This window comes from Eublepharis macularius, chromosome 8, assembly GCF_028583425.1.
Source record: "Eublepharis macularius isolate TG4126 chromosome 8, MPM_Emac_v1.0, whole genome shotgun sequence".
Taxonomy (NCBI): Eukaryota; Metazoa; Chordata; class Lepidosauria; order Squamata; family Eublepharidae; genus Eublepharis; species Eublepharis macularius.
The window spans coordinates 88,950,871-88,975,786 of record NC_072797.1 but is presented as its reverse complement, the minus strand read 5'-3'; the positions used below and the strand labels follow the sequence as shown (position 1 = coordinate 88,975,786).

The 24,916-nt window shown below is 42.5% G+C and overlaps 1 protein-coding gene across 1 annotated transcript in view; it reads left to right on the top strand.

The window, feature by feature from the left end:
• Positions 1-24,916, top strand: part of LRRC2 (leucine rich repeat containing 2) — a 141,308-nt gene that overhangs the window by 19,017 nt on the left and 97,375 nt on the right. Inside the window, exons 3-4 of the mRNA XM_054986922.1 lie at positions 15,978-16,185; positions 21,024-21,180. Coding sequence (XP_054842897.1) covers positions 15,978-16,185; positions 21,024-21,180 — 365 coding nt within the window. The remainder of the gene's footprint in view (positions 1-15,977; positions 16,186-21,023; positions 21,181-24,916) is intronic.

Below are 24,916 nucleotides of genomic sequence, written 5' to 3'. Positions count from 1 at the left end.
TGACTAAGCAGAAACAACAATTGTTAATGGAAACAACGGATTGTGAAGTAACTAGTAAGGTGAAATACTTGGGAGTTGAGTTGACTGCAAAAAATATAGATTTGTTCAAGAATAATTATGAAAAATTATGGACTCAGATAGAGAGAGACTTGATCAAATGGAATAGATTGAACCTGTCATGGTTGGGCAGGATTGCAACAGTTAAGATGAATGTGTTACCAAGAGTAATGTTTTTGTTACAGACAATACCAATCATCAGAGACTCTAAACAGTTTGAAAAATGGCAGAGGAAAATATCAGATTTTGTTTGGGCAGGCAAGAAGCCTCGAGTGAAAGTAAAAGTATTACAAGATGCAAAGGAGAGAGGCGGAATGCAACTGCCCAATCTGAGACTTTACCATGATGCAATCTGCCTAGTTTGGCTAAAAGAGTGGATGACATTAAAGAATAAGAAACTATTAGCCCTAGAGGGATATAAAAAATTTTTTGGATGGCACGCATACCTATGGCATGACAAAGTAAAGGTCAACTCGATGTTCCTGCATCATTTTGTAAGGAGAAGTCTATTTACAATCTGGAAGAAGTATGGAACTTACCTACAAGAAGGAACCCCCTTGTGGGTGGTTCCATATGAGGTGATAGATCCGAGAGCTGTGGACAATGAACAACAATGTTTAACGTACAAAGAAATAACTAAGATTGAAGTATCTAAACTTAGAATAAAGACGCAAGAGGAACTATCACCTAACTATGATTGGTTTCAGTATAGACAGATTAGAGACTTATACAACTCAGACTTTGCAAAAGGGGGCATACGAACAGAGAACTCGGAACTAGAGCAGACCCTTCTTAAAGAAGACAAGAAAAGAATATCCAAGGTATACCAAGTATTGCTGAAATGGTATACTGAGGATGAGATAGTTAAAACACAGATGGTGAAATGGGCTATAAATTTCAATAAAGAAATAACAATGGAGGCATGGGAATACTTGTGGAAAACTACAATGAAGACAACGACATGTATCAATATTAAAGAGAACATTTTTAAAATGATCTATCGTTGGTACATGACACCAAAGAAGATTGCGCTAGGGAATTTGAATACTTCTAATAAATGCTGGAAATGTAAGAAACATGAGGGCTCCCTCTATCATATGTGGTGGTCGTGTGAGGTAGCTAGGCAGTTCTGGGGGGAAATAATAAGAGAAATGAGTGAAATTTTACAGTTTCAAATAAATAAGAACCCAGAACTCCTGCTGCTAAACTTGGGAATGGAGGGAATTCCAGCCCATCATAGGACGTTGATTTTTTATATGACTGCAGCAGCTAGACTTTTGTATGCGCAGAAATGGAAAGTACAAGAAGTACCAACTATTGAAGATTGGATCTACAAATTGCTGTATATGGCTGAAATGGACAAGATGACAAGAAAACTGAGAGATCTGGACTCAGGGCAGTTCAACACAGACTGGGAGAAGCTGAAACAATACCTGGAGAAGAAATGGGAGGTGGGAGGAAAACTGTGGCAGTTTGAGAACTACTGAAATATAATAAAAGTATAAAAGAGAGGGGTGACTTTACCGGGGGAGGAAGAGAAATGTGAATTTATAAGCAGTTAGATTAATTGATTGAGATATATATAGATATGTATAGGTCAACTGATAGAGAATAATTAATGATAAGGTTTAAACATGAGGATTGACTAACTAACAATATTTTCTTTCTTTGACAAGATTTATATGCACCAAACTGAATGTATAGAAGAGTTAAATTGATTGAGTATCTGAGGAGTTATATAGAATTACCATAAAAAGTTGAAATGAGTAATATATAGAGAACAAATCAAATTGTTTGATTTAAATGTGGGAAATTTTTATGGTTTATGATATATAGGTTTATATAGAATTATTCAAAACTGGAAAATGGGATAAATTGTTTATCTAAAGACGTATAGTTTGGGTGTATAATAATTAAAGGAGTTAATGATGCACTGCTTAATATAACGGAGAATGTATATCTGTTTTAGACAGAGGAATTTAATAGAAGTAAGGGAAAAGGGACAGAGGGTGGGAAAGCTGTTGGAAGTCAACAAAAGGGGGGGAAAGGGAGGGGGTTAGAAACGAAAAATTAGGGGAAAATTGATTGTAATGTAAAAATAAAAATGTTCTAACCCAATAAAAAATTTTTCAAAAAAAAAAAAAAAAAGATTAATAGTTAAGTAAGCATGTAAGGGTAATGAGCTGGAAATTGCCAGAGCTGGATAGGGCCAGCTTTCATTTTAATATAAGTTGAAGAATTGGAATTCATCAACTTTTAAAAATGTTTTTGTTGGTGTATGCCGCCTTTAAGGTCTGCCACAGGACATTTTTATCTATTTTTTTTGTCATTTACTAGTTTCTGTACATTGCAGATATAGTTTATCTGTTTGTATTTTGCAGACACTGCTATGGCTTAATCTGTGATTTTGAAAAGCAGCTTGTTTATGAAAGTAACCAACTTGTGGTAGTAAAGTTTTGACAGAAATTTTGGCTGGATACCTTTTAAGGTCATTATTATAAGATACAGAGTTGTTAAATGGTAGTCAAGTGGTGTGATATAATCAGTAAGAGGAGAGGATTTAAGTGTTTTGGTTGAAGATTAACCTTTACTACATTAATTCATTCTGCATATTCCTGTGCAAAACTCTCAGCAGGTTAACTCTGTGCTATTTGAGGCCAGGCTTTGTAATACAGGGAGAAAAAAGCATTTGACAATGTTAATGTACGTAACTGCTCTTTGGACTGGTAATGACTGCAGTTATGTTAAAACTGTTCCAGTATTAAGTATAATTATATATACTTATAGGTGGAAATTGAATTGAATGCAGTATAGTTCGTATCAGCCTAAAAGGGGAAAAAGTTGAAAAGGGGGATATGTAAGTAGTACCAGTGCATTTTGTCAAGTGAGTGAAATTATTCCTTGTCATTTGATTATAATGATTTCACCTAAAATGACATGGGATATCTATTTCTCATGCAGATTGAACAGAAATTGGTAAAGTAACTCTTCGAGAGCTGTGTCTTTTATGTAGATATTGACAATGCAAAGGAAATATTCCAAAAACACCTGTTCTCAATCAATGTGTCATGTACCTATTTTTGTGATTGAAGCAATGTTCTTACACTACAAACTATAGCAATTACTGAAGTTTTTTGTGCCCCTCCCTCCGAAGAAACTCTTCCAGAGGTACAGGGGAAATGGCAGTCACATGAGCTAGGCAGGGAAAACAGTGCTGGGTACTTTTAAAATATACACCTTCCTTTCCTTATATCTTCCCAATGCACTTGGATTACATTCTTTTTGGAAAGATTGTACCTAGAAAGCAGAGGATTAGTGAATGTCTTTGTAATGGGGGTTGGGGGGACTGGCTGCAGTTTAGAAGACAAACTGGATTAAAAATCGCCATGTGGATGCAGTTAGAGTGGATTTCTGCTTTAGTGTCAAACAGTTTGCCATTAAACCCAGACTGGCAAATAGTGGATTGTGCTGCCCTTCCAACCAGCTTTAAACTATGGTTTGCAGTTGTGGTTTGGAGGGCAAATAACAGCCACAGTTTGGTAGTTCAAATGTAAGGTCAAACTTTTCTGCTAAAACCTCAATGAGGGAGAATGCAATTCTGAGGACTGCCATGGCATAGTCAGCAGTGCTACTACTTGTCTTTTCCGTAATAGGAAACTACACAGGCCAGGGACAGGCAAACATCTCAGCAACCTTGCTGTTCTGCCCACAAGATGTCAGCATGGCTATGATGGGCAGCCATGAATATCTGGCCCTGGAGAGGGGCAGGCCTATGCTATACCGGGATGTAGCCACAGGCAGAGACCTCAGCCAGAGGGAATGGAGGCAGCAGCATGAAATGCGGACAGTAGACCCACCTCCCCATGGACCATCTGGCAAAGCATCCATCACCATCAGTCATCCCAGGGAAACAGGGCAGGACATAAGTGCCTGGGAAACAGCAGAAGGGGGCATTGGCAAGGCCCAGCATCATGGGAGCCCTGGCAAGGCCAGCCTCAGGGGCTGCTTCTAGGTTCCCCTGGTGCTGCTGTCATTGAAATAGGAGGGGTGGGATGCAGGGGAGAGGCTGGTGCCAAGTCATGAATCACTACCAACATGTCTAGGAATAGGCCCTCAATGTGCACCTGGCACACTCTACATCTCTAGTGATGGCCACCAGCTGCTTGAGATGCCCATTAGCTGCCACCTCAGTTACCTTAAGCCTGTCCAAGCACTGCTGACCCTTGGGCCACAGCATCCCTCCACTCAGCCTGCTCTCCCACCTCTCCCTCTCAATAACCACCAACATGGAAGAGAGAGTGGGGGGATATACTATTCAGGGCATAGGCTGTAAACTCCTAGGACCAGGCAGCATTTCTGATTCCACAGGCCCCTGGGGATTTCACTAGACACAGCATCCAAGGCCATTTCAGGGCACAGTGCCATCCTACCAGGCTCCCCTTCCCCCATGTACCCACACCATCCCTGTTTGAAGATCTGGAGTCTGCCTATCACTTCTGGGGATTCTGGTCCTCTTGGAGATTCTGCATGCCGAAGGTCCAGAGGATGACCAACTTGGCCTCCATGGCTTGACTCAGCAGGGTGGAGGGAACACAGATGCTCCATGGCAACAGCAGAAAAAGTCAGGGTGATGGAATCTGAGGGGACAGTGAAGAGCAATACATTAGTTCGCAATCTCCTATGCCTTGCACCCACAGCCACCTCACCTCAGTCCTTGTGTTGGGATTTTTACAAGTGTCATTCTCTTCAGTCATGAAAGAGTTAATTTGTTTGTGTTTAGTTAGAGACAACTAGTTAGCATAAGACCAGTTAGATGTCGAGTTGTTCTTCCCGCCAGGATAAAAGGGGAGTTGCATGCTTAATGAACAGATCTAGGATTGATTATTGGCTGACCAGGTTTATTGGGGGGCAATTGATATTCTTTCCTTTACTCAGGACGCCATTGCTCTCCAGTTAGTTAGACCATTATATTCGGGATGTAAGGATGTAGGAACGAAGTTAGCTCTTCTTTATTTTATCTCCAATGTGTCCTTTATTATTTTTCCCTATATGTAGGAAACATTTATTTTAGAAGCGGAACACACATGTGTCTGTGATTCTTCATCTGCTGTGCAAATTCTCTACTCTGCAACAATACTTATCCAACACCTTGTCCATGCCTGCCCACCCCTGCTGCAACTATAGTGGGAGTGGTCATCTCATTGCTGAACCTTCATCTCTACCTGGCTTGCAAGTGTGGATTGGGTAGCAGGTGTCATGACCCCTCTGACCAGCCCATTAACCGGCCAAGTGACTCTGACTCAGAGGAAGAGCCTGAGGAGCCAAGGCCAGGGAAGCAGGAGGACTAGTTGGATCAGAGATGGCCTGATGCTGCAGAGACACCTGCTGACTAGAGGTGGGCACGGTCTGGAAAACGGACCTAAATCCTGATCAACTCCCAACCTATTAAGGCTGAGGCTTGGGAAGACTCCATTGCTGGATCAACTGGTCCTCTCTGAGCAAGCCCTTGCTTCATGCTCCAGCCAACATTCTTAAGTGTAGGCAGCCAAGCCTGATGCCATACTCTCAAGGAATCTAGACCGAGTCTGCCTGCAGAGCGCAGGACAGCAGGGGCATGGCAGGCCAAGGACCTCACAGTGGGGTCACCTGGGGTGGTAGAGAGATACGCAACAGCACCACTGTCCTTATTCCCCAGGTCCACAATTGTGAGTGATCATGTGGCTCAGCATGGATTTTCGTGGGAGAAGGGTTAGGAGGTCTGCTGGTTAGGCAGGAAGTCCATTGAAGAGTTAAGGTATTTTGAACATAGGTAAGGTTTGGGTGCTGTTCCAGTGAAAAAATAGTTAAAAGTTAAGAGCCTTTCTGCGTTATAAGTCTGAATCATTCAAACAAGAAACCTACTTTGTAACTATTATGCTTTCTCAAGCCCCAGGTGTCCAGTAACTTTGTTACTGTAATACTGGAAGGTCAGACAAAAGGAAAATAAAGAACCAAGTTGTGTATACCACTGAAATAAATCTTTTTCTTAGGAAGCCAACTAACTCCCACCGTGCCCATGGGCCCATTCCTCCCACGCTGATGTTGCTATTGCTGTGGTATGTATGAGTGTGTGTGCCATTGCTGTGACAGTGTAGTTTTTGGTTGTGCTAGCCTATCCTTGACATACCCCAGCATAATGGCTGGTTAGCTACCTGAGTGCTTTCACCCCTCCGCCCACACCCCACCCTCAGGATTGAATTGTAAATGATTTTGTCTGCATAAAGAGATAGCATTTGTATACAGGGCTTATTCATAAAGCATCACATTCTTACATTTGAACCATTCTATTGTCTCCAGTCCAAGGTGCTTACAGTAGCTGTGTATATGTGTATGTGTGTGTGTGTGTGTCTTTTGACTCTGCTCTCCTTATCCCAAATAGGTGAGCACTGGGATTTTTCCATTTTAATGCCTAATGAATGTGGGAAGGATACCATGTATTTGACTTCTTTGTGCATACAGTTGCCAGTCCAATTAGGGATACACAGGCAGAGTTCTTCCATATGTGTAATAGCCCCAAGTCAAATTGGTGCAAATGTTATATTGTTACCTGACTGAAGTGTAAACATAACATGCTCTGTATGTGCTCTGTATGTTCATTAAGTGGCAGCAACAGTTTCATTTATTAAGACTGACTAACTAGAGTGTAGCGATGAACTCTGGCTTGGACACCATGCTTCTATGCACTCATTTACTTTCACTTGTAGCATACAAATTACCAATCCATCTCCTGAGTTAATCATCCATATCAATATTTCTATCTCAAGTTTAGGGTTTTTCCTTCTTGGATGAGGATTAGAAGAACATATTGAATGAAACGGCAAGAAATTGATTTGGATGCTACTTTTCTAGTCTGGGAAGGCTGTATTGATTTGTTTAGATAGCAATGATGCCCCGGTGGCTGCCGCTGATTAGACTGTCTGATCTTGAAGAACGTAATACTTTTATTCAGAGGTAAATTGGGCTTTTCAGATGATCAAATGCTTCTGTTTTATCCACGGTGCTATATTGGCTAAGCCCAGTGCAGCACCAGTAGTACTGGATGGCCCAGGTTGCTCATCAGATCTTGGAAGCTAAGAAGGGTTGGTTCTTGTTAGTACTTGGATGGGAGACCACTAAGGAAGTCTAGGGTTTGCTACACAAAGGCAGACAATAGCAAACCACTTCTGCATGTCTCTTGCCTCGAAAACCCTGCAGAGTTGCCATACGCCTGCTGTGATTTGACAGCACTTTCCATCTCCACGGAACCATCAGGCTGCTCTTTGCATTTTTGTGATCCATTGAGATGGCAGAGTGTTCAAGCTCTGGGATTTCTGCCCATTGGAACTGAACGTCCAGAAAGGATGATGTATTAAAAAATTCCAGAAAGATTTCCAGATCAGCAGGGTAGGTACCAAAAGAAGTGTGTAGTTTGGGGATGTAATAGTGGTTGCATGTGTATGTAGGCAGCAAATGGGGAAGCCTTGTTAGTTTTTGAAGGTGGAAAACAACTCAGCTCTGTAGTAGCACATCATTGCCACAGAAGACATTTTTAAAGTTCATAATATAGAGTAAGCAGTGTTCACATTCCAGTGATACCATGATACTGCAACCAAATCCTGCAAAACAGTCACAATAATATTAAAATGACACTAATTGGATGAAGAAATATATATCCCTGTTGCAGCTTCCTAACCCACTCAAGGGCAGAGTGGGTTGAAGCATGGTGCACTACAACCAAAAAGGAGAATCCGAAATTCTGAGAATCTGAATCCGAGATCGCTCCTCAGAGGGTTTGTTAATTTCACCTACCGCCTATCTCCATCAGCCTCATCTAAAGAGATGAAACTGACAGACTCTGTCTCTGTCTTTTAAAACTATGCTTCTTGGCTAACATTGTGTCTCTCTTCACTTGAGCATCCCTGTGTAAGACATCTCATGCAGAGAGACTCAAGGAAGATAGGATAAAAAAGTGGTTACAAGCCACTTTTTTAGTACTGTTGAAATTTGATTTTTTACAAAATTTTAATATTTATGATTGAATACTGATGCATATTTAAATATGTAACACAATTACTAGGATCTCTGAGTAAATTAAAATTTTGCTTTTGCCTGCTTTCTTCCACATACATGTTCTTATTTCAGTGTTTAAAATCTTTAATATGTGTTTCGGCAATGTGCTGTTGTTTTATATTAGCGGGTATGCTGTTAGATAACATGCAGTGAATTTAAGGATTTCTTTAAACCATAGTTTCTAGCACTGATGAGTGCTCTAACACTTTCTAGAAGTCTATGACAAATAAATGGATACTTAGATGGGAATGAAGGGAAAAAGGAACATAGACTAGCACCTACGTTTGCTGCAGTGATATATATACACACTGGTACCTCCGCATTTTATAAATACTGTATGTGCATTGTGCATCACTTATGTCAGTGACTGCCCCTATGAGCACAGTTCAAAGCAAGATGCATGCCCTTGGGATGAAAATAATAGATGTGTTCAGCATGCATATACAAACATGTTTGTCTAGATCAGGCTTTCACAGCCTATGAACCATCCTATTAGGCATGCATTGGTCCTGTCACATTCTTCAGTATGTCCCTGTTTTTACAGTGCCAGGAAGATAGATTCTACAGTCCTAGTCCCTGGAAGATAGCCAAAATAACAGATTTGTTGTGCCTGATGATCTGCTATCTCTGTCTGGTGACCTGCATTTGGCATGGTATATAACCAAACCTATAGCCAGAAATGTTAGGCTGAGGGAGTAGGGTTACCAGGCTCAACCTGGCAACCGTTGGGTGGGTTGGGGAGAGAGACATGGTGTGGGGCCGTGGCAGCATGAGTGTAATGATGTCACTTCTGGGAAAACCTGGAAGTGATGGCAGATAATTCTATGAATCACCAAATGCCATGGTTTTACCATAGTGCTTCCGGCAACTCCTAAAGTTATCTGCCATTACTTCCGGGTTTTCCTTGGAAGTGACATTATCTTGCCCACAATGCCTCCATTTCCCCCCTCCCTATTTTTTCCCCACCACCACTTGGAGTGGTGACAAGCAACAAGAGCTCAGGGTGAAGAATCCCCTGACCCAAATGAGAGAATGATACCTCTAGTAAGGGTGCATGGATGAAGTTGCCAGGTCCCTCATCATCCCCAACCTAGACTCACTGGACAGACCCTGATGATGTCATGAGGTGGAACCTGGTGATATCACATTAAATAGCAGCATTAATAGTTGTACTTCTACATACCACTAGGTATGTACCATATGGTATTTACGCATAGTCACTATCATGTAGCTTTGAAGAGATGGACTGTTTACTCAATTGAAAAAATTTAAATAACGTGAAAATTAAGTATGTGCTAGGTTAAAAAATAGTTGAGGTGGTAGTGTCAGATTATTGCCTTCCGTCTTTAATTTACATGTGCAGTAATTACCACAAGAAGGCATATCTTATATAAAGCTATATATCTGCAATATGGTACACCATCAGCTGTCCAGGGAAAAGAGATTTGTTTATTATAATCATACAGTGGCACAGGGATGCCGAGCGCGCCGACCTCTGCCTGCTGCAAGGTGGCTACAAGAGGTTTCATTCATAATCATACAGTCAGTCAGTTGATATTACTGTACCGATATTTTTCTCTCATATCGCAGGGCATAAGGGCCTATGGTAAACTTCAAAGCAGAGGAATGGGGGCGATACCAGGTAACTAGAACTTTACTTATAAACAGAGGAGAAGCCATAAATAGTACAAATCTCACTCCAATTTTCTGCCAATGGTTCTAATTTGTCACTGTGGGCATTAAAGAGGAGAGAAGCAAATTTGAAAGAAGCATAGGGCCTAGGGAGAAAATGTGATAGAGTACAGCAGGTAAATTTCTGGAGCAGTGAATGGGTAGCTGGAAGGAAAGTGGCATGGTTTAGCCAAATCTCGCCAGATCTCAGAAGCTAAGCAGGGACAGGACTTGGATGGGTGACCACCAAGGAAGACTCTTTAGATGAAGGTAATGGCAAACGGCCTATGCTTCTCACTTGCCTTAAAAGCCCCTTGCTTGGATAGTTGCCATAAGTTGATAGTGACTTGATGGCAGATATGCACATGTGAATGGGTAGTTAACTCTGCTCCCCCCGTCCTGTAGCTGTCACCCATTTGTTTTCAGGAAAGCTAGAAAAAAACATGCTTGTCCTTTCCCCTTATCAAAAAAAAAACACTAGTGACTTACTTTTTAAAAACAGAAACTAGAGAAGGAACATGTAGCCAGTGTAGTGTAGTGGTTACATTTATGGACTAGGATCTGGGAGACCCAGGTTTGACTCCTTGTTCTGCCATGGAAGCTCTCTGGTTGACCATGGGCCAGTCACACACTCAGCCTAATCCACCTCACAGGGTTGCTGTGAGGATAAAATGGAGGAGAGGAGAATGATGTAAGCCACTTTGGGTCCCCACTGGGAAGGCAAGATATCAATAAAGTAAATAAATTTAGGGTTGCCAGGCACAAACTGCCAACTAGTGGGAGTCTGGGGGGTATTTGAGGCTGGGCCATCTGTGATGATGTGATGTCGCTATTGAGAAAACCTGGATATGATGTCATGCCTTTCTAGAAATTGTTGGTAAAACAGAGTTCCCAGCTATTCCTAGAAGGTGTGACATCACTTCTTGATTAACCCTGCAGGTGATATCACATCATCAATTCAATTGCCATTAAAAAAATGTATCCTGCTGCTGCTTCAAGCAGTAGCAGGAAAGGGGAGGTGGGGGTGATAGATCCCCCACTCCCAGTGGGGGGCTGGCTTCCCTACTGGGAGCATGGCATATTTTTAGGGAGAATTCCCTCTCATTCTTCCTGTATCTATGGATCTGTGGTTCACAGACTGCACTCTGTCCTTAGATCATTGTGTTGCCCATCTCAGAAATAAAATGGATCATCTAGCTTACTCACACAATGCAATCTCCTGGCTGAATGACTTGAATGCTCCTGAAGACCTTGGGGGCAACCTTGTTAGTAGTTCAAGTGTGCTTAAATTTCATACTCTCCAACAACTCACAGAGGAGCACTTCTGTGTACTTGTAAACTCCCCATTTCATGCCAAGGATCACAGCGTAAGGTACCCCCTCTCTTGACATACCTGGGTGAAGGCTTTTCTCCACCTTCAGGGCATTATGCTAATTTACTCTGGAATAGCCTGTCTTCCTTTGGCTTCTGATGGAGGCTTCAGTTAGTACAGTGACCTCAACACCTTTCCTTACATTGTTAAATCCAATTCTGTTTAACAATAATTTTAATTTTTCAGAGGATCTGGTGCTATTTTATTGCAGAATAGCTGCAATTCAAACTCATTTGACAACTTTTATTACATGGGTTATGGCAAAAGAAGAGGAAACAGAGAAGCACACTAACTTGTTGTGATGTGCACAAATATTTATATTCAGGTGCATCAAGAAAACTCCCCACTAGAGGTGGGCACGGACCGGGAAAACCTCACAGACTGCCAGCCTGTGGTCCGTTGATTTTCAAGGACCACAGGCCATGAATTTTTCACGGACCAGCCCAGTTTGTGGATCGGTTCATTGGTCCGTCACTTCTGGCAGCCCTGGCTCCGCCCCTTCACACCTTTTTCATACCCAGATTGGCTGCAGAGAGCCCAAACTTGCAAAGAATCTTCAGCAGCCTCTCCTCCATCCACCGTCCAAGTTTGGTCAAGATTGCATTTCAGATGTCCAGGTTACAGACCTCCAAGGTGGCTGCCCCAAGGAAACTTCCAGTACATACTGGAGTGGCAAATGCCAATTGACTTGCATTGGCTAGCAGCACAAAAAAGTTGCAATGAGGCAAAATCAAATGGAAAAGGGTAGGGGAAGACCCCCTCACACACCACACAGACACCTTCACAGCCGTTGCCTAGGGAATTAATTCTTGCTCCTTGCTCACATAGAGAAGAATGGGAGCTCTCTGGTTGACAGGCAGAGCTGCCTATCAAGGTTTTGAGGGCTAAGATTGGCTGCACAATGTACACCCCTCTGTTACAGAATGGGAGCTCTCTGGTTGACAGGCAGAGCTGCCTATCAAGGTTTTGAGGGCTAAGATTGGCTGCAGAATGTCCACTCCTCCGTTGCCTAGGGAATTAATTCTTGCCCCTTGCTCCATAGAGCAGAATGGGAGCTCTTTGCTTGGCAGGCAGATCTCCCTATTAAGTTTTTAAGGGCTGCAAAAGGTCTGTGGACGTCCCCTCCATTGCATAGGGAATTGATAGATTGGCGCCAGGATGTCTGGACTCACAGACCACGGACCAGCGAACTGGCCCAAATGGACCAAAATTCGTGAAAAAAGTCGGTCCCATGAACTGTGTGTTCATGAACCACAAACCAGGACAGATCATGTCTAATTTAGGTCTGTTTTCCGAACTGTGCCCACCTCTACTCCCCACTACTCTGAAATTTAGCTTTATGGTCCTTCAAGAAGGAACTGGAGCATTAAGAACTCTCATCCTCATTCACAGAAACAAGAGCTGGTACTGGTGAGTGTTTGTGGGGGGATGAAAGTTGTTCTGCTCTGGAATGAGCTCTGCTTCTCCCCATCTTCACTCCTGTACATTCTTGGCTATCTTGTAAAAGCTGAATGCAGTGGAAAAGATGACTGGCAGGTTGATTGCTTTGTTTAGGGGCATTTCCCCCCCCCAGGCACTTTTGATGATTATTTGATTAAATGTTTTCCTAATGTTTTATTGTTTTAAAGATATCTACCCCTACCTCTTGAAATCTATTTGTGTGAGGGCTTAACTTCATGATGCATTGTTCTCATGCCCCTTCCCTCTGACCTGTTGATGAGATGTGCATCCTTGAGTACACATACGTTTTCCCAGGAAGGAAAATTATTGACTCCCTGGCTGCTGTGTCAAGTTGTGAAAGTGGTGGGTAGGGGAGAGCTTAAGCCCCTCTCTCCACATGCTGAGGTCTTGATCCAAATTAGGCCTTATGTTTACAGGAATTGTATCTCCCAGTTTATGTTTGTTTGACAGGATCTGGGGCAGACATGAGGTTGTATTATGCAGTTAGGTCCATAGAAGTGAATACAGGAACCTGCATTTTACCAAGGCAGCTAATCCGTCTATAGCTTAGCATCGGTCTCTACCTGGCAGTGACTCTCCAACGTCTTGGACTGAGAAAGATTTTTCTGAACATGTTACCTGGGACCTTGTGCATACAAATTGTGTGTTCTATATCTGTAACATGTCATCCCCCCAGGACAGTTTTCTGACTGATGTGAAGACCAGCCAATCGGTGTAGTATCTGCTCTTAGTGAAGAGAGGAGCTTGCTTTATGTATATCACTAGTGCTGTTGATCAGTCAATGCTGTGCAAATTGTTCTTCTTAAATAGAAAAAAAAATAACTTTGGACAGAAGATGTATTTGTAAATGCAGTAAGTGTGCTTCCTCAGCAGGCTTATTTCTGAATGAATTTATATGCATCCCAATTTTAATTAAAAATAGTATTGCCAAATCCTCCCTGACACCTGTTGTGAGGGGTGGGATCAGTGAGACTTACTGGGTGATGGGGGGTGAGTGGGCTCATTGGTGACATCACCGAGGCAAAATAAGGAGAAAACAGAAACAACAAAATGTCCAGGGAGAGATTTCAGAAAAAAATGCAAACTGTTCCTAGTAAAGAAAGATGGAATTTCAGTACACCATACAAATTTGGGACAGTTCTTTCCCCCACATCTTGGACAAGGGAGGCAGTTAACAAAGCACGTTATCAGAGGTCATGTAGTAATACTCGAAGAACAATGAGGCCAATGAGAAACCACAATGCAGAAGACTGAATTTAGGTCCTGTGGACCAGACAGGTATGTTGCAGCACTGTTAGGACTGCTTGTTCTTGCCGTCTATAGGAGACAGACTCTTTTCCTGAAGGTTCTATAATAGTAGGCCAGGAGTTCAAGCTACACTGATGTTCTTTAATCGAGTTACGACCTTATCAAAATCCAAGCTGGTTTGTTTTGTATTTTTCCAAAGGAAATTTATTTCCTTTAACCTTTGTTAGATTTTTTGTGGTGTTCTTCCCCGGTTTATGGAGTTTCTTTTGAATTTCTCCTTGTCTTTTGCCTCTTGCCCTATCTCCTCAGAAACAGCGAACAAGTTTTGTAAGAACACTTGATTATTGAAAACTCAGAGAAGATGCATGTCTAACTCTCCTGGGTCTATTTTTATTCAGTGATATTAGTGTAACATTTTGTAGCTTTTCACAGTAATGTCTGGATGACCTCTTCCAATCACCATTGTCTTGCTCATGTGTATTCCCTGTTGCCCTGGGCCGTCATCACACGGGCTTTTATTTAGCGCTAAAATGGCGCTATTTCCCGGCAAACACCCACCTTATCCCAACAATGTAGCGATTTTCTCTCTTCTGCTTTGTGCTTGATAGTCGCGCTATTTTGTGCCTCAGTGTGAATGCCTCACATCGATGTATTTCGCCTCGCAACGTCCTATGCCCTCCCTTCAATCCCAGAATCCATTTCTTCCTGCGACTCCCCTTTTTTATTTTATTATGTCCTTATAACACCATAACGACATAACACAATGCAGACTTTCTGCTGAAGTAAAAATGACTCAGTCGCCATGGCAGAGTCTTCAGCGATGGGGATCACGTCAGACAGGGAGTTTTCTGCGGGCAAAGGGCTATTTATATAATTTCAAAGTTGGGAAAACAAAAGGGGCGTAATGTTTTGCTCTAACGGAATGTTTATATGCTGTTATTCCGTTATAGCGGAATTAAACGCCAGAATAATAAAAAGGGGGAGGGAGGAGCTGCTTCTGCGCGGTTAGAGAGAACAGAACAGAGCGCTTCGGTGTGGACAGCTGGTGGCGCGAAAAGCCTTTAGGTGACCCAAAGAAACGTTACTGTGCCGATAACAGGTAGGACGCTATATGCTGTAAATTTAACGGAAGACATGCCCGTGTGACGACGGCCCTGGTGATCTTTACTGGTTCACATTAGTAACATCATTTGCAAAGTCACTTTCAGGAAGGAATACCAAGATGACAGTCTGACACTTACTTCATTTATACTCAGTGTCAAACACTGCGCTCGGAACAGCACCTGGTTGCCAGGGCAGCAGCGTCTTCTGATCCTCTGCGTTCATTGCTGGGACACACTCAGAAGCAAATAAAATGGCATCCTCTGGAAGGCAACGAGGCTTTCTCATTATTGTGGCTTCAGTCTGCCATGTCAATCAAATCATAGGGGTCTAACAGTGCAATCCTAAGAAGAGTTACTCCAGTCTAAGTGCATTGAAATCAATGGAGTGACTCTGCTTAGGACTACACCGAAACACTGCAATCCTATGGTGAGTTTCTCCAGTCTAATCAATGGACGTAGACTGGAGTAACTTTCCATAGGATTGCACTGTAAGTGGCTATAAAATGTTCCAACCATTTGAAAGGGAAGTTTTCTCCCTTTCTGTTACCAGTTTGAATTTTGAGCTTGCATCCTACCTTTGCATGGTTAACTGGGGTGCTCAATAACAGATAATTCTTTAATTCTTTTGATGAAAGAGCAACAGAAAACAATTACAGGAAAAGGAGAAGAATATATATATAAAAAGGAAAGCTTATTCCTCCTTTCCCTGGAAAGAAGCTGGATAATAAAACATGCTTATGCAGCACAATTGATATATTTTTAAAAATCCACAGTTACTTGCATAGTCAATGAATAATATGCATTTTCATATTTTCTGAACCAGCAGCTTTTCCATTGCTAGTTTATGAGTACATCACATCTTAATACAGGCCGAACCTAGGCAAGCTCATTTGGATTCTCAAACCCTTCATTGAAACATTACTTTGTTACAGTTCGTTAAAAGAGTGAGAGAAATGCTTTCCTTTGTATTATTTCAGGATAAGACAAGAATGGGACATTATGCTAGAGTGCAGAAGAAATGGCATTCCTCAAGCTGCATATCTGAAGAATGGTTTCATAGATACTAACCACATTTTGGATAAGCTTGAACAGAACTCTGTGCTCCTTAAGAAGATTGCTTTGTTGCATGAAACGCAGAAAGAAAGAAACAGGTTTATTTTTCAACTTTCAGGGGAGAACTGGACGGTAAGTTTCTAACGAGAATAACATTTGGATGGATGGAATATTTGGGTGGTGCTATTCCATCCTTCAGTTGCGCTGAAAGCACGTGCAGGCTGATGTTTTTTTACTGATTTGGTTTTCTGTATCCTATTGCTTCTGATGGTGGCATGGCCTGAACTGTCACACTCCCTCTGGAGGTTGAATGTTTTTTGTTCTATCTAGCAGACTCTACCCCATCCTATTCATCATGAGGACAAGGTTCAGAGAACGTCCAATATACTTTTCCATGAAACATCTAGTGTGCTAGCAGCCACTGTGACTGCTTCCCTTTTCACTCAGTACTGCTGAGTCACACATAATGAGCCTATGCCATAGCTTATTTTCAGATCAGTGGGTCTTCCACATGGTGATCTCAGGTTTTCTCATTGCTGCAGCTACTGATTAAACACAAGTGGCAACAAGGCATCTTCATGGTGAATTTTCCTGTATCTTTTCTCCCCAGTTCCCTACTACTGCCGTTCCACCCTGCATCACTGTGTTTACTTTTAAATTTGGTAGTTGCTAGATCACTAGATACTTATAATGTTATACTGCTCGGTACTCTGAATTCTTAGCTTCCATTAAAAATAAATCTCTACCCTTTTTGCTGAGATATATCTTCCCCTTGTATCTCCACAATGAAAAAGGCTAGTAATTGACTTTCTAAAAAAGATGGGAATTCAGAGGACCTAGTAGATAGATCATTATAACCTCCTGATAGCACTGCAGAGGATTAGGGCAGGGAAAATGGCATCTTGATGGTAGGACGCAGTAAGATATGGACTCTCCCATCCACCCAGGTTTTAGAAAGAATGCTGAAAAGGTGGAAGTTGCATGGATGTACCGTGAAGCTCTGTGAAAGTGGGGAAAACCTACAGCAAACAGCCAATATGAACAGTGTCAGTGTTCCTGGAAACTGGAACAACAGAAGGACTGGAGGTCTTCTAACAATATTTAGAAGTGCAAGAAGTCAGGCTGTAGTGGCAACAATGCTAATCAGTGTAATGTGGAAAGCAACTTTCAGATGCCCTTTTATTAGAAAAGGGCTCATTGGATGCTTTCCCCTGAACTGAAAAAGCTGAATTGTTGGTCTGCCTGCCTTTATCATCATTAGTATCTTCTTCCTATTAATCGTAGGTAATCGTGCCATTTTTCCTTGTTCTCCTCTGCAGGACTGTGATGTTCACTTTGATTCCCCTTTTTTCTTTACTCCTTCATTCAAGACCTACCCAGTGTTGCTATCTTCAACTTCTAAATATTTCTAATATCTTTTTAGTAACTACTGCAAGAAAACAGGTTTATATCCCTAGGTTTTTCAGGCTGACTTCTGTAATCCTCTCCTCCTTGGTCTCTCTCTCTCTCTCTCTCACCAGCTCCAGTGTATGCCTCTTCCCTCAATTTCAAGTTCTGCTGCTTGTTTGGTTTTCTCTGCACATTATTTTGCAAAGAAATTCTCCTTTTATTGCACTTCCTCACTGGTCTCCATTTTGTTCTCGTGTTCACTTCAAACTTCTGATTTTGGTTTTCAAATGTCTGTATGCCTTGGCCCCAACATACCTATAATGTCTTATTTCTGCTCATTTGAACTCTTTTTGTCTCCTGTGTACTGAATTTTTTCTTAGGTAAATCTCAGGTCAATTCTTCTTATTAGTTCTCCTGTCCTTCCTCTCTTATTACAACTTTTTTTCTTCAACTCATCATCCTGTAATATCTGCACACCTCCTTCCCTACCATTATTGAAATATTTGAAAACATACTTCTTCTCTCAAGCTTCCGACTCCTAATTTCTGCCTTTCCTTTATGTATCCTTTTCCTTTATTGTGTGGTTTTTTCCAAATTTTAATCTAGCAGACAGGGATTGTCTGTTTTAATATTTGTATACAGCACCCATCTATATAACATTCTGTATTGTTAAGTAATGCTATTTAAATTCAAGCAATATCCATATTGGGGGTGGCCATTTCTTTGATGGTAAATAAATGACTCATCCTAAATTTGTAGATGGAATATTTTTCCTGTGTAAATTAAAATTGTGGTGGGTGTGGTTCTCTGTTGTCTTGCTGTTGAAGATGAAAACAGGACACTGCTCTGGTGCTCTATTTTGAAGCAATTTATCCACTTTCTGCTGGCTGCTGTACTGTGCATGAAGATTACTGAAGATCACAAGGGAATCAGAGAGCAAAGGCAAAATGAAGCCTGTGTAAATTTCAGTTCCTCTCATAAACTGGTTTGTAAAGCAAGCACTAAAATTATACATAATCTTGTGTTTCAGGCAAAGAATAGCCACCTATGCATAGCTCTAAGAACAAACCTCCAAAGTCATTTATAATATTTTTCCAGTGTCCTTTTACAAGATTTGTTCTTTTTTTTCTTTTCATTCCTTTTAAAATTTATTTTTCTATCATGAGTTTTGTGTCAGCACTTTATAGAAACAGCATGTTCACTTTTGTTTTATACTAGAGTAGATCATTGGCGGCGGCGGGGGGGGGGGGAACCATATTGTAGTGTAATTGTTAGGAGTGTCAGTCCCAGGAGACTGTTTTCAGATTCCCTACTCCCTCTACTGTGAAGTTCAGTGGGTGATGTTTGGTTGTATTTTTTTTAAAGAAATCAATTACATTTCAACAATCTCAGCAAAAAGTGGAAAGGTACCAAGTCCTGGGGAAGCATCACAAACTTATTTTTTTACAAAGTGTTACAAGGATTCAGTGAAAGAAAAAGTCACTGTTACTTTTCAATGTAAGCAATTTTTTTGTTGCATAGGATCCTAGACACCAGCTGTCATGCATCAGGGTCCAGTTGGGCTGAAGTACTTTCCCTAGTCCTCAGACAGAGAGGGTTGGAGGCTGAGCACTACTTTATTCCTCCTCATTTCCTCTAGCTCAACTTCCTTCTGAGCTAGGAGCCAGAGCTGGTCTGTCTTCATTGGTCCTGTCTTTCAAGCCTTTTGAATGCTTTTGGCAGGCCTAGGGCAAGCTCATTGCCCTATCCAAAACCCTATGGGATGTGGCCAAGGCTGTGAGAGTCCAATTGTGCCTTCTGATCAATTTCTGCCCCGTGACTCCCTTTCTCCACCCCCAGGATGACATTTCCCAACAACCAGTTGTCAGATAGTTGGCTGTCAGTGCCTGGCTGGTCTGATGGTATTTACAAGGTGCATCTGTGACCCCTCTTGGCAGGGCCGGATCTAGCGTTCCTGGCGCCGGGGCCAAAGCTTGCAGGTCCTCGCGCGCATGCTCCCAACGCGGCATGATGACGTCATTTTGGTGACATCTTCGCGCCGGCGCCGGAGGCAGCGTGCGGGGTTGGGAAGCCGCCCGCGCCATTCGCTTCTCCGCAGGCAAATGGTGCGGTCGGCTTTGCAGCCCCCCACGCTGTCTTTCGCCTGCCCCGTGGGACAGGGGGCGGACGGCTGCCCCCTCTCCTGCGAGGCAAGCAAATGGCGTGGGTGCCTGCGCTGCCCTTTGCCTGCCCTGCGGGACGGGGTGTGCTGCAAGCTGGCCGCCACCTGTCCCGCGGGGCAAGCGAAAGGCAGCACGGGAGCCTGTGAGGCTGCCCGCGCCATGCACCTGCCCCGCGGGACAGGGGGCGGCCGGCTGCCCCCTCTCCTGTGGGGCAAGCTAATGGCGTGGGTGCCCGTGCTGCCCTTTGCCTGCCCTGCAGGACGGGGTGTGCTGCAAGCTGGCCGCCACCTGTCCCGCGGGGCAAGCAAAAGACAGTGCGGCTGCCCATGCTGCCACTTGCGCGCTCCGGCAGCTGGGAGCTGCTCCCGGCGCCCCCTCCCTGGCAGCACCCGGGGGCAGACTACCCCCCTGCCCCCCCTAGATCCGGCCCTGCCTCTTGGTCTGGTGGATGCCTGGCTTGACAATGTGGGTAGCCAAGAAGGAGAGGGGGCTGGTATTGTGTCTTTTCTGTCATGGGAACACAGCCTTAAAAGCAGGCTAACATGAAATAGACACAGCAATCTCATCTTATATTGAGATTTGTCTATTAAAAGTGCTTGTGTTCTGTTGTTGGACCTCCAGGGCAACTGGTTGGCTGCTGTGTGAAACAGGATGCTGGATTAAATGGACCACTAGCTTGATCCAGCAGGACTCTTTTTATGTTCTTACATTCTTACTAATAATGATAGTATTTGATTTATATACCACCACACTCACAGCGATTTACAAAGTGTGTTATTATTATCCTCACGACAATCACCCTGTGAGGTGGGTGGGGCTGAGAGAGCTCTGAGAGAGCTGTGGGTGACCCAAGGTCACCCAGCTGACTTCTTTTAAAAAAATATTATTTAATCTGTATAATACAGATATAATAAATTCACATATATAAACCCAGCTGGCTTCAAGTGGGGAATCAAAACCCAGTTCTCCAGATTAGAGACCTGCTGCTTTAAACCACTACAGCAAATCCACTTACGTGTTTGATGCAAACTATACATGTGTTTCAGTCATGAATAGTGTTAACTGCCTCTCTCCCCTAACAAGACAAGAAAACAGTGATCAGGCAAGAACTGTGTTTCCTTTTGTATGTATTTTGAAGGGAGAATGGTGATCTATAGATAGAAATATAATCCGTGAGTGACTAGTTCAGTATTGGTATGTTTATAAGGGTGTTACAAGAAATGGTCTTGTTACAAAGGTCTTTAAAATGAACTATGTTATTTTCCTCATTCCCCACCCCGCTAGAAAATGTGACTAGAAGTTAATGGGATATTAAAATATATCTTCACTTCATTTGGCTTGTCCAAAAATATTAACAAAATAAATTTGGCAATGTTTTGATATAAAGATTTTATTGAGTGAAATATTATCTCTCCTTAGGAGTTCCCAGATGCACTGAAGGAACAAACACATCTGAAAGAATGGCATGTAAACAATACAAATATTGCAACCATTCCTGCTTACATTGCCTTATTTCAGGAGTTGAGAATTCTACAGTTATCCAGTAACCAGATTACAGATCTTCCTGTTGAAATAGGTATAGTTTTCCACAAATTTAAACAATGACATATTATCATGTTTGTTTATGCTTTACCCTGGCTTTCTGCATTAAGTCTTCAAGGTGGATGTGTCAAAATGTGTGCGCGCGCAAGGGGGGGGCAATTCATGAATATTTTTGTTGACTGTGAGGTGTATCCATCCCAATTCTGGTAACTTTTTCCTGCATCATACATGGTTATTTATTGTACTATAGGGATCATTTGCAACTGGATTATCTTGTCTGCACAAGAAAATCCAATTGTGGATTATTGTTTTAGCTCAATGATAGTACCCTATCCAATTATGTTTGGGGGTTCCAAAGTATGTAGATGTTCAGAAGAACACGAAATGCATCTCTGTTGTCTAGGCAACCAGCTCCATATGATTTTATTCCATAGTTGGATCAAAATGCAGATAGGAATGCACAAATTATAGGAACATCCCACAGAAAATAATGCAGTGTGAATGGATGACAGCTACATTGGCTTCTGAATATGGATATCATCTATCTGCAAGAGTATTAATTTCAATGAGATGCACGTCCGTAGGTGTATCTGAACCCACATCCTGATCCATGCTTTGCCTCAGTTACTCATGGCAACAGTTGGATGGGGGTGAAATTTCAATTTCACCTCTCCTTCGGGAAGGTGAAGATAAAATTAACCAACCCTCTCAGGAGCGATCTCTGCCAACTCTGTGTAGAGAAGTGAACTAAGCTTCCCGGCTAACATTGCATCTCTCTACACTTGAGCATCCTTGTGTAAGAGGTCTCGTGTAGAGAGATGCTTAGTTTCCCTTGAGTGTTCAGTTCAGAAAGGGCTCAATTCAGATTAAGGTCATGGTGCAAGGAATAGAGGGGCACCTGCCTTCCCTCCTGACCTTAAATGGCCCCAGGAGGTTATTTGCCCCATTGGGGAAGCTTCATGTGCACTCACTCAATGCAAGTGCTCCTTCCAGACAGGGCAAATAATGTCCTCTTCCCAGGGCTGTTTCAGGTCAATAAACTGGCACTGAGGGGGAGGCAGGAGGCCCTGTGCCATGGTCCCAATACAAACAGGACACTGCAGCACTTCCAAAGTGAATTTCCACAGGGAACTCAGAGCTGACATACTGCTGCAAGTCCCTATGGCAAACACAAGGTATATGTAACATGAAGTTTGTTGCTGAGAATGAAGTGCCTGCTTAGGACTATGCTGTTTGCTATGCAATTTGTAGGATACAACCCAATAATTGGCAAAGATCATCTAATAGAAGGGACAAAACGTTTGCAAAATTGCAGAACACTGATGTTCTGCAGTGGATTTTCATGAAACGTCATCTTCCATAATTTTGAATCTTGTATAAGATGTTAGTTTTAAAAAAAAAAACTGGGAAGACAATCTCTTGGTTTAAGAAATATCTGATTATAACATCACGTACTGGGGATATTGAAAGAGGCATTTTAAACTTCAAAAATATTTTATTTTTCAAAAACTACTCCAAAATAACATCCAAAGTGAATAGTATAATCAAAAGGTGATTTGGTTGCTACTCATTGGGTATATTATGGACTACTGAGGTTAGAATACAAACATTCCTGGTGATAATTTCTAAGTTTAAAACAAAAGTAATTGTTGACTAAAAAAAAAAAAACCTAGGAGTCCTTCATTACTCACCCATTTTACAAACAAGCTCATGTCATTTACTTAAAATGGAGAGAAAGTGAAATTATTTTTGTATATGTTAAACATTTTAAAATATTGAGATCTTACTGGGATATTTTACCCTCTTTTTCTTTAATGCTGAGTTAGATTTCTCCAGCAGTTAAAATATCGCTAATGGACATGACATTTATTTATGTACACTATATTTTATATAAATAAATTCCAGCTGACATGAAAATGTATTTTATGGGCAATCTGTTAGCTAAATCCATTAGAAAATTATAATCAAGGCATACGTTTATGAATTTAAAACAAACAGTAAAATTCTGGCTGTTTTATTGATATTTTGATGTTTGGGATGAAACACATCAACCGGCTTAATGAGCTAAAGCATACCACAAGGTGGCAGTGGAGAATAGAATAAAATTTGGAAGAGACTTAAGTCTCAAATTCCCTTCTTTTTTAAAATAAATCATCTGTAGGAGGGGACTGGGAAGTGAAAATGGCCCTGAAGCAAGCCAAGATGAGCAACCCTGTGGGACAAACCAGGGGGAGCATGAGCTCACGCACTACATCCTCCTCCGAATCAGCATCAGTGCCGGAGGAGACAATTGCTGAGATGACACCAAAGTGGCCCATGAAGTGGCAGAGACTTGGTTGTGTTTTCTTTTGTCCACCAGCAGCCCTCTAGGGTCATGTTGCACTGGGAACTTTTGCTGTATGTTAAGTGGCCAATATGCCCCAATCATCTAGTTTTGGGGTTGACAAGTTTTGTGACTTCTTAAGCTATGATTTTCCATTTACACATGGAAGAAAAAGTTAGCTGCATAAAATGAACTTGTCTGTAGATGGGTTGTACAGTTTAGCTAACAGAAACTGGTATGATGAACTGTCTGTTCCAAGTCAAATGGATGCATTTGCTGGTGATGTATGATGATTTACATACTGGCAAACCACAAATGTGTAAACACCCTGGCTATAGCTGGTCTTTTAGAAATCCTCTTTCCCATTAGAATTGCTGATGCTGAATTTGCATGGGTGATATTTTGTATGGCATTATTAATTGCAACATCACAGGACATGTATAACAGTTAATCGGGGCCTGCAGCTGCAGTCCAAGACAGCCATAGCATAAGTGGGAGAGAAACATATATATGTAGAAAGCTTTTATTAAAGCCAATCACTGGTCAAACAGGCAAGCTGACGAGAAGTAGAAAACTGATTTGCTTATTTGAGGTAAGGACTCTTTCTTAACCTTAATAGATTTAAATAACTCTCATAATACAAAAGTGAGGCTTTCAAGGCTGGAGGGCTTCAGGCTGAGGAGGGAAATGATCCTTTAGATGGGACCCATTCCTTGCACAAAAAGCCAATATCTCCTTGATATCTCTTGGGTGTGTTGCCAAGTAGGCCCCCTCCCCTGCTTTAAGACCTGCCATGAACTGTGTTAAAGTTTCCTGCGTTACTGTTTCACTGCTGCACAAAGATTGCTTTGCACGTGTGTGCTCTGATACACGTGTCAGTTTCCTGCCTGCGTGTCAATTACCTTGCTTCTGCTATAGACTGTGTAGTTTACTGACTCCATGTTTGGGTAACTGCACAAAGGACTCTTTTTCTGGGCAGCCCTGCCCTGACCTATATCTGGACTTCCCAGTGCGTGTTTGGACTGTGTTCCCCGTGCCTGCTTTGCCATCTGCCACGGACCGTGCCTGTTCCCTGCTTTGGACTGTGTTTTAAAGTGTTGTTCCCGCTGCCTCCATGGAAGCCTGCCTCATATGGGCCCAAGCCGCTGCTAACAGCCGGGCGCCTGCCGGGGAAACCTCCAGCGAGCCTGGCTAGGCGCTCCCTGGTCAGTTCCCGCCTGGAGCCTCCCGCGGGCCGGTCGCCAAGCTTGCCCTTGCTACCGGGCAGCCTGCTATCCAGCCCCAGCTATGCCCAGCCGGCATCCATGTTCTCAGGCAGCCAGAAGACCCTGGGAAGAAGACTGCTTTGAGAAGCCATTTCGGTGAAGCGGGCACACCACGTCCGCAGCGAGAGCCCCTCGCCCCGCTCTGCATATCTTAGGAGCTGCCCCGGAGAAGAACTAAGTGC